The sequence below is a fragment of the Quercus lobata genome, chromosome 9 (assembly GCF_001633185.2).
Source record: "Quercus lobata isolate SW786 chromosome 9, ValleyOak3.0 Primary Assembly, whole genome shotgun sequence".
Taxonomy (NCBI): Eukaryota; Viridiplantae; Streptophyta; class Magnoliopsida; order Fagales; family Fagaceae; genus Quercus; species Quercus lobata.
The window spans coordinates 12,340,074-12,350,804 of record NC_044912.1 but is presented as its reverse complement, the minus strand read 5'-3'; the positions used below and the strand labels follow the sequence as shown (position 1 = coordinate 12,350,804).

Genomic DNA, 10,731 nt, shown 5'->3' with positions numbered 1-10,731 from the left:
TTTGTTTTTGGCTTATGAGAGAAAGAGAGAGAGAGAGAGAGAGTGGTCTCATTCCTGGAAACTTATCAGGAAGTCCCTTTTTGTAGTTTTTTTATTTCAGAAGCAAAATTAGTGGCATTTTTTTTTTATATCAGAGATGGAGTTTTATCTTTATGAAGTCTGTTTCTAATAATTATGTTTTTTATCATTAGACTAAGACGTCAGTTGATTTTTGGTATATACAGAAATTGAACCCTAAATTTCTTATTCAACTATTAGAGATTTTAACAGTTTTACTAGTTAAGCTAACTTTGTAATTCATGCTATCTTTCATTTAAACCAATTCATTGCAGCTAGATACTTATATATATTTTTTCACTACTTGGATAGCATGCTAGTCTAACAAAATAAAAGATAACATGCTTGAACACAATTGAATAGCACTAAAATTAAAGGTCATGTTCGTGCACGATAGGCATGTAGTTATATGTACTATTGCCTAATCAATAAGAGGTTCTAGACTATAAAACAAAACCACTTGTAGTTTATATTCAGAGAAAGGCATTTGACTATTGAAATTAAAATTTTCTCGACTCTTAAATTGAGTTCTGATATTGACTTTCAAGAGCATAAATCTTATTCTCCTTTTTATTTTTATAAAGGGGTTTGGGATTTTTCAAAAGCACATTTTTTTTTTTTTTTTTTATAAAGAAAGTTTTGAAGTTTTGTTGAGGGAGAGAGTTGACACAAAATCTATGGATAAATTTTCAAAAGTGTGTATATCTAAATAGGATAAAAATTTGGTACATTACCTTAGGTTTTACTTTTAAAATTCAGCCATGTAGTTAATTAACTAAAAAATAAACTTCCTTCTCAAAAAAAAAAAAAAAAACTAAAAAATACACTTCCATTCCATGAAAAAAATCCATATGACAGAATTTTAAAAGGGAAATTTAAAGAACAGTATCTAAGTTTTACTCCTCTAAATATTAGGATGAAAATTTATTGAGGAATAAGATCTTTTAGATTATTGAGGGTGGTGAAATTCTTAAAATTCTATTAATTTCACAATAAATTGATTTATTTTAATATGTAATCAGTAATTTAAATAAATACTAATAGTGATTTTTTTTTGGGGAAAAAAAAGTAGTGAGTATTTATTTAAATTATTAATTCGACATAATAAAATCCTATCAACTCATTTCACAAAAAATTCATAAGATTTTAACAACTTAAAGTTTTTTTGTTTTTTTTTTTTGGAGAAACAAACACACATAAGGGAGAGGGAAAGAGATTCTAAAGTTTTGAGAAACAACTTAAAGTTAGTCCAAGCGTTTTCCATTTTAACCTATCTTAAAAAATATACATTTGACATCTAACATTAATTATAGACTAAAAATGCTGCAGGGAAAAAGAAAAAAAAAATATCCCAGCTTGGTCCTAACTTCACGGGGCCAATATGTAATATAAACATTACTATATTAGCTACTATCGAACCTTTATTTCTATGTTGAGCTGTTTCCTTTTTTTCTTTAATATAGAAGACTTTGAAAGGCCAACTTAACCACATAGGACAATTTTGTAATTATACCATTAATCACTAATTTATAATTGTCATCCTTAAAATTTTGGGGTGATTTTGATTTAATCCCTTAAAGTTTTAAAATTGAGTACATACACTTAGTGTTATGTTTCGCTTGAATTTAAGTTATTATATGAGTGTTTCGTACTCAAGTGTTCATTAAATGCCAAGTTCCACCCAAAAAAAAAAAAAAAGGAATTTCTTTAATTTTGATGATGCAAAAAATTTTAGTGAGACACTCGTCCAAACAAGGAAATAAAGGAATGTTGGAAGACTTGCAAGAAGAAAAATTTTGATTGAAGGGTGTGGTATCGTCCAAAAATTCTCTAATACTTAAGTCAAAAAATCAGTTAACTCAGGTGAATAGATTATAGAAGTATAAATAGTAAGTTTCTCTAATTTGCAAATTGGGTCGATTGTTGTCTTCATAATAAATGTCCCATTCAATAATTGGAATATAGTTTAGTAAATGGGTTGTAACAATCGCAACTTTGTCAAGATAGTAGTCGATACACGACCATTAGTACCGATTGTGGGTTAATTTGGCACTAAATATATTTCGTCCGTTACAATTCTCTTTTTTGGCACATCTAATTGCATGGTAGTTTATCCATGTGGAAGAGTTTGAGTGCAGATAATTATGACGAAAATGATGATGATTATTTATTCATCCATTCATAACTCGTATTGGAGTAGTTTATTTTTAACATATAAATGTTTGGACTAATAAAATTGTGGTAATAGTCAGACAAACTAAAACAATAAAACCACATACTACTCATTATAAAAATTATATTTTAATTAATTCAATTGATAAAGTTTATTAGAGTTAAAACCCACTTACAAAAGAAAAGAAAACAAAACAAAGAATTCATTGCACAATTGATAAAAGAGCAAACATCAAATGATATTTTATTGGCAAACCGTGTGCCAATTCACTAGAATTCACTATTGCTGGTTTTCTCCGGATGGTTCTGCACTTTTGTAATATGCACTTTGTTAAGACTTAAGATGCCTTCTCCTTGAAATTGTATGGAAAAAAAAAAAACATCAAATGATATTTTATTTATAAAAAGAAATTCTTGAAATAATTTTAAGACCTTATAAAAGTGAGATTTGTGAGTGAAAAAAAAAAGAAAAAACTTACTTTGACTGGTAAACGAGGCCAAGCCGAATTTGTATTTTATTTTAAATAAAAAGTACCATACAATATTGTATTATTCGAAAATACTGTAAATAATAATAGTAGACTTCATCAATAATTACACACACTTTTTTAATTTTAAAGTCGTATGTAGACCTGGAGTCAATTAAGCAGTACGTTCCTACCATTCGCTGCGCTTTCTTCTTTTTCTAGACTCTTCTTTTCCTCTATATCTTCTATCTCTCGCTCTCTCTGTGTGCAAGGCATCTATGGCATCCGATCTGGAAATCAAGGCTAAGGACGCATACATCGACGACCACTTCGAGCTCGCCGCCAAGCTCTTAACCCAGGCCATCGAGCAAAACCCTCAAAGCGCTGAGCTCTTCGCTGAACGAGCCCAAGCCAACATCAAACTCGACAACCTCACTGGTTTTTTAGCCTTCCTTTCCTACCCTTTTTGAGTTTTTCTATTTCTTTTCTCTTTTGGGTACTGAAAAATATTGTGGGTCTTTATTGATTTCACTGTCTCTCTGTTTTTTTTTTTTTTTTTTTTTGTTTGGTTGCTGAAAAAACATGAGGAAAAGAAAATTGAAGATGTGGGTGGGAAATAAGTGAAGATTTTTAATTCTGCTGTGATGAATTGTTGTGTTTTTTTAGTATTGTTATTGTTGTTGTTGTTGTTGTTACTGTTTTTGGGTTTTACGTACTGTTAATGTTTAAAGTCGAAAACTTTACTGGTACTCTGGTTTGTCTGATTTTTCTCACAATTTCTTGGTACAGAGACTTAAATAATTTCGAGTATGAGCATTGGTTTTCTGTTGGTTTGACTGTTAATATGACTTGTTGTTTGTTTGATTGCTGATAAAAAGTAATGGGATCATGATAACATGAAGTAAGAACATGAAGTATGGGAAGGAAAGGAATATTTAGCATTTGTTTTATGATTGTTTGGTTTACAATTTTTGTTTTTATTTTTTATTTTTGTATTTTCATTCTTTATATGTTATAATAGTTTATAACTCTATATGGGAATGTAAGTACATTTAACAACCTCAGTGGTAATAACTTATTCTAGAGTTTTTCTTGCGAGTAAAATTGTGTCTTTTTGCTTGCTTAGTAAGTGGAGGAAAAGAAATGATTGAATAGCTTTGCAGTCTTGTGTTTTATGCTCATTTGGAATTTAATTATGTTGAGATCTATTAATTTTTTTTCCCTGTTTTGTTTATGAGAATAGGTTGAAAAAGAGAATCAAGTAAGTTCTTTTCTTGTGTTTTATGTTTTATTTGGTTTTGAAGAAAAGAATAGTTAAATTAGAAAAGAAAGCAAAAGGAAAGAAGATTCTGTATGATAGTTATGTTGTATTCCATATATCCAAATACTCCAAACAGTTGATGAAGTATTGGTGTAAGTACTATTCTCCTTTTTTATAAGAAAAAAGAAAGGAAAAGAAAAGGGATGGGGGTGCGATGGTGGTGTTGGTTAATGTGATGCAGATGTGTGTTTTAACTGTAAAGTTCTCATGGTCTGACTATAAGTGCAATGAGATACTTTCATCAGATGATTTTGTGCAACGTTTAAGCCCTAATTTCTATGCTTGAATTTTTTAAACACAAACACACAACAAACAATTACACAGACACACAACAAACAATTTCAAGCCATGTTTGAAAATTTTGTCCCTCCTTTCTTTGTTTTTATGCCTGCCATTCAACCAGATCTTGTAGATTGTATTCTAATTACATGGCCTCCTGTGTATTCATCATTGCATTATTTTCTTTTTCTATCTGCCTCTACCTTAAGGATTCAGGATTTGCATTTCTTTGAGGTGAATCAAGCTACTCGAGCTTGGCTTGAGATTGGCTCCAAAAGTGTCATTTGAACAATTCACAATGAAAGATAGATGAATCAAGCATGAGTAATGTGCTTCTCAGTTAAGCTCATTACACATGCACGCAGACATGAGCTCAACTCCAGATTGGTTTGATTGTAAAATTGACAAGCTTTGGTTGAACAGACTATATTTCTACTCAGTTAGACCTTTCATTCTTGATAAACTGCTTGTTTGTGGTTGTTGGTCATTAACTGAGGTTGAATATTCTTTGGCTCTAATTGGCTTGTCTACAGCCCTATCTCTCTCTTGTTGCTTTCTCCACTTTCCATATGTGTTTCTTTTTTTGGGTATTTGTGATTTGTGTGCTTGCATAATGTTTTGGAAATGGTTTGTAAAAGTTGGTAGTTAATGTCTTCTTATTTTTTGCAGAGGCTGTTGCTGATGCAAACAAAGCAATTGAGCTGGACCCTTCAATGTCAAAAGCATACTTGCGGAAAGGGTGAGTGTCATACATGTAGATGGTATTCATTATTGCATAGGATTATATGTAGCTTAATTTAATTTTCAGGCTCTTGGAGAGATGTATGTTGAACATAAGCATGCCAATTTTTTATTGCTTATTTCATTTCAACCTTTATTTATTTATTATTATTACATTTGGCATGGATCTATGTCTACAACCTTGACATTTATTTAACTGAGAAGCTAGGAAAATAAATCATACTAGTCATGTAAACTTAGTAATGTGATTATCTCACTCATTGCAGATTTTTCTCTTTTCAGACTCTTTCTAGTTGCTATAGGATCTGTAAATGCTTCTATACTAATTATCTCCATTTGGAAATTTAACTATTATCCTCATTGGAGGATTTGTTCTTTTCAGACTGCATCTAGTTGCTACATCTTGAATCCAACTGATTATCCTATTTTTGATTTTAAGTGTTTACTTTATGGAAAAAGTTTAACTAGGAAACTTCCTCCAACCCACTACATGGTGGTTAAAGAGACTATTCACACGTACTTTTAGTCACATGACTTTTTAAATAAGTCATTTGACTTGTTTAAATAATAGACTTGGATAATCTTATAAATCGCCACGTAGTGAGTTGGAGGAGATTCCTCCAAACTGGTTTGGAGTCCCAAGCTACCACCACTCTCCTGCTGTACTTACTTTTTTTTGATAGGTAATCTCCTGCTGCACTTACATTCAATGCTTTTTCCAGCATCACCATCTTTAATACTTATGCCATATCAGACAACTTTTTATGCTGCCGTTTTTGCTTTCATTATAGTTTTTGTCTATAATATAGCTGCTGGCAAGGCCTTTATTGCTATTGATGTCATGAGAACCTTACCCTTACTGTCTCCACTGTTTCAACCCTTTCACTACATTTTCACGGTATCACCATCATTTCCTGTCTTTGCCTGCCCATCCACTGCCACCACCATTTCTAAAATTGCCAGTGTCACTAACATTACTTTTAGGAATTTCCTGTGTATGAGGTACCTTCTATTTTATCAGACTGGATTTGTAATGTGCATACCAAATATTATAAGAAGTTGATGCTTGTGGAAACGTTTTGTAGTTATGTTCTCTACATACCTTATTTTGAATTTGAATAGAATATAAAACTAAGGGTATGTTACGTAGACTGTAATAGGCATTGTAATGTAATAGTTATTCTTATGGTTTAGCTATTTAGTAGTTTGGTTATGTTTTTTATTAAAGGGAATAGACATTCCTTATGAATAGATATTCTTTAAAATGAAGAATAGCTATTCATCCCCAAAAGGGTTGTAATAGCTATTTCTTAGTAGCTGTATTAATATATTGCCAAATAAACAAACTTTCCATATGCACATAAGAATGATGAAAAGGCTTTGTAGCTGAATTAGCACCTTCTCATGTACAAAGTGCTTGGGGGTTTAGGAGGGAAAGGGTTCGAGCTACGGAGTTAGCAGCATGTTGTAATTATCTCTCAAAAAAAGCACATAAGAATGATGAAAATAAAAAATCATAAAAATTAACTAATTTCTCTTTCAAATTTAAAAAGTATTATTTTTTAGGATATATAATTATATGAGTAAGATATTTCCTAAAATATACATTAAGTTTGATTTATAATGTTTTCATTCCATTGTCTTCAAGGTTCTATTATTGTGTGGTCACCAAACAAATGAATAGTAATTAGTATTACATTACAACATTTTGTATACTTTGTAATACCTATTCCTATTCCTATTCCCATGTAATTGCCATTACATTCTACCAAACGACCCAAAAAAAAAGGGGGGGTATTTTAGGGAAGTAGCACCCCTTTATTTGAATGTGAATAAAATATTGATGTTACTCTTAAGATTTGGAGCTATGAAACAAGATTATTGTGTGCTTTACAACACTTGCTGGCCTAGAAACACTTCTTTTAGTTAATCATGCTGTAAGGACTAAGGATTGAGTTTTGCCAGGTTGGAGATAGCATGTAGTGTGTGTGTGTGTGTGTATTTTATATATGGGCTCTATATTTACTGTCTGTGCTTTTACACTTTATGTGATAAAATTTAGTGTTCAAATTAACCATGCTAAAAAGAAATGTTGAAGAGCAGAGTTGAGACTGCGTGTGGCGTACTAAATTGATTATTTATTTATTTTTTTTTAGATTCATTTTGATAGTATACTACTAGTCTAGGTTCTTTATGGGTTATATATATATATATATATTTTTTTTTATTTCCGTCTAAAAGTTTCTAGGGCAGGATAATTTTGCATGTGGTGCATATATAAGTTTATCATGCTTGAGTATTTTCACTGTGAAATATAGAGAAAATGCCTTATGAATACAGGACTTTGTTCATCCTCTATTCTGAAGTTTTATTTTGCATGCCAGCGTATCTTACCCCTCCTTTCATATCAGTCATTTGTATGGACTGCTCACGTGACTCCTATATTATGCATGATTATGCAGTTCCATTTAGTATAGCCTTTGATTACTCGCCTTCGATTACTCTACTTTGTATTTCCTTTCACAGCACTGCATGCTTCAATCTTGAGGAATATCAGACTGCCAAGGCAGCCTTGGAAACAGGTGCGGCTCTAGAACCGGGAAATGAAAGATTCACTAAGTTAATCCAACAATGTGATAAGTGCATTGCAGGTGCGTAATTTCCTCTTAGAACGATATAACTTTTAGTGATCAATGAATCACTTCTTTTTGCACTTAGACACTTTGAATGTGTTGAATTGAAATGTGATTTTCTATTGGGAGGGAAAGAAATATTTATGAAAATTATAACAGAAATTATACTAGGACATCTCAGTGCTGCTTATGATCTTATTGGTGAATGTTGCTTGGTCATTCAGAGGAAATCGATGTTATACCAAACCAATCATCAGAGAAAATGATCCCAACAAATGATGCATCTGCAGATGTTGATGCATCTGCAGATGTTGATGCATCTGCAGATGCTGTTGCATCTCCAGATGCTGAGCCTGTTGATGAACTTGCCAATCAGGTGACAGTAGCTCCAGCCAAACCAAAGTATAGGTGAGTACAACTGTGTACTTTTTTTGGTCTCCATCTTGATGTATTTTTCAATATTTGGAGGGGCCAATACAATCTATTTACTTTTCACTTTTTAACATACAAAATTTTCCATTTTGAGTGATTATTTACAAATTTTATTTTTTGTGTAAAAAGTATTAATGTTGTGTTTGTTTAATGCCTTATATATCCATAGTAGAGGTTGGCACTATGAATAATACATTTATTGATAAAAAGTGCAGGCATGAATATTACCAAAAGCCAGAGGAAGTGGTTGTGACTATTTTTGCGAAGGGCATACCGGCTAATAATGTTTCTGTTGACTTTGGTGAACAAATTGTAAGACATAGATCTGCTGTCTTATGTCTTTATTCGTCTATCTCCTAGGGTTTACAATTGTTGAAAATTTAGGTTCAAGTTCTTTGATTGAGTGAATCTAAATTTGATTTGATACGTGCAGCTGAGTGTTACAATTGATGTTCCTGGTGAAGATGCATATATTTTTCAACCTCGCTTATTTGGAAAGGTTTGCATGCAAATAATACACAATGTTTAGTATTTACACTTAATTATATTAGAATTTCATGCTACTTAATACGGATGTCAAGTGTACCTTTTTTGTTTGGTTTTCTGCAAACAGATAGTAACTTCCAAGTGCAGACATGATGTTTTGTCTACCAAAATTGAAATTCGCCTTGCAAAAGCTGAACCAATACACTGGGCATCTCTTGAATTCAGCAAGGAAATTACAGTTGCACCAAGGTCAAATGCCTTAGGTAGGTGAATATTATTGTAATGTATACAACATATTCAAATGTGGATTGGGAGTCAGGCCACATTTGGGACAACTCCACTCATCTCTCTTTCCCTCTCATCTTTAAACTTTGAAAATGATTAATTGTGAAAAAGAAAAAAAAAAATAGTCACCACACTGCTGCTTTTTTCGTGACATTTTCTCTAGACCCTACATGATGCTCTTGTTGCTCATGAACTGGGTGTCTGAGAGGCTAGAACCAGGACCTGTTGAAGATTCTAGCAATTTGACCATCCATTTCTATAAAGTGATGATACACTTTTCAAGCTGTGGTTGCTTCTTGTGATTTGTGTGATCTTCATATTAATTTTTTTATTTGTGTCTCTTTGCATTTAGATCCATGGGCCTGGCAGCCCACATTGCTCCCTCCAGCCCAGCCCTCCTTTTCGTGGCTGAGCTTGGACACAGTTTCAGGCCCATTGGGATGCATTTGCATATTGTTAAAAGCCAAGCCCAACAATTTGGAATTTGGGTGTGCTAGCTGATAGGGTTGGCTATCAGAAAATTGTGTACCTACACTCAAATGTCGTATCTTAATTTGGACATTATAATTGCAAAAACATCTGTCTTAGTATTCAATCACCCTTTTTCATGTTGATAAGTTTGATGCTGTTATTAATTTTTGCAGCTATTGGAGCTCCTACACCTTCGTACCCATCCTCAAAACCAAAGAGGACTGATTGGGACAAGCTTGAAGCTGAAGTGAAGAAGGAGGTTTGCCTTTTAACCTATTTATTTTGCATTGGTCTTCCTCATGTTTGTAAGTGCACTTCTTAGTCATTTGTGATTGTATTTTTCAGGAGAAAGATGAAAAGCTTGATGGTGATGCTGCTTTGAACAAATTCTTCCGGGACATATATGCAGATGCTGATGAGGACACCAGAAGGGCCATGAGAAAATCTTTTGTAAGTTATTTTTTTTTTATTTTTTTTTTATTTTTTTATTTTTTTATTTTTTTTCACTCAATTCTCATTTTAATGTTTGTTGAATGCTGCCTCTTTTGAAGTGCTTTAACTGACTATGATATTAAGGTTGCTATGACTGATCCAAAAAATGTATATATATATATATTTAGGTTGCCATGCACAATTTTATAAGAATCTACTATTTGGTAAAATTTTCCCAAGTGCATTGTAATGTGCGCTTTTTTTATTACTCAGGTTGAGTCAAATGGGACAGTGCTTTCTACAAACTGGAAAGAAGTGGGTTCAAAGAAGGTGGAGGGAAGCCCTCCTGATGGTATGGAGATGAAGAAATGGGAATACTAGGAGAAGATGCATTGTAATTTATGTTTGCGATTTTGTTCCATGAACCTTTTTAGTCATTTTCCTTTCAACCTTTAGTTGGTCTGTTGCTTGGGTGTGCATTAATGTCTAGACTAATTTCTGGAATACAAGGAGACTCGACATTCTCGTTGTTATTACTTCCTTTTGGTATGTATTTTATGGTGAAAGCTGACATTAATATAATTTGGGTGCATGGAACTGTTTTGCTCTTAGGACTCGAGTTTCTAGCTTTGCTTAAATCTACCTTGCTTTCAAGCTTAGGGCGATTAGTTCCTGGTTGTGTGATCACTGGAGGTGTACAAATTGTGGCAATGCTGCCTGTTATGTCCACAAGTGGCATAAGTGGCACCCCATGTTCTCGATCTGGCTCAACATGTGTGTGACTGCATTTAGTCCAAGTGACTAGACGCTTTGAGAAATGACCTTTTAACTTGTTTTTGATTATCAAATTGTTGCTGCTTAGTTAGAAGCTCAGTGTTCAAGTTTTTACCTGTGCTGTTCGTTGTGGGACATCATGTTATTACTTAATACAGCACCAAAACTGCCTGGTCTCATG

At 32.7% G+C, this 10,731-nt stretch overlaps 1 protein-coding gene across 1 annotated transcript; it reads left to right on the top strand.

The window, feature by feature from the left end:
• The first annotated feature begins 2,861 nt into the window (after nt 1–2,861).
• Nucleotides 2,862–10,387, top strand: LOC115959703 (protein SGT1 homolog). Its single transcript, XM_031078212.1, has 10 exons — nt 2,862–3,134; nt 4,966–5,035; nt 7,564–7,688; nt 7,895–8,078; nt 8,318–8,414; nt 8,536–8,601; nt 8,716–8,851; nt 9,518–9,603; nt 9,690–9,794; nt 10,050–10,387. The coding sequence occupies exons 1-10, from the start codon at nt 2,975–2,977 to the stop codon at nt 10,155–10,157; spliced, it is 1,137 nt and encodes a 378-aa protein (XP_030934072.1). The 5' UTR covers nt 2,862–2,974; the 3' UTR covers nt 10,158–10,387.
• Nucleotides 10,388–10,731: the final 344 nt, after the last annotated feature.

Coding starts and splice junctions, on each gene's coding strand:
- LOC115959703 (XM_031078212.1), top strand. CDS start 2,975: ATGGCATCCGATCTGGAAATCAAGGCTAAGGACGCATACATCGACGAC. Junction 7,689..7,894: donor ATGTGATAAGTGCATTGCAG/GTGCGTAATTTC, acceptor TTGGTCATTCAG/AGGAAATCGATGTTATACCA. Junction 8,079..8,317: donor CCAGCCAAACCAAAGTATAG/GTGAGTACAACT, acceptor TAAAAAGTGCAG/GCATGAATATTACCAAAAGC.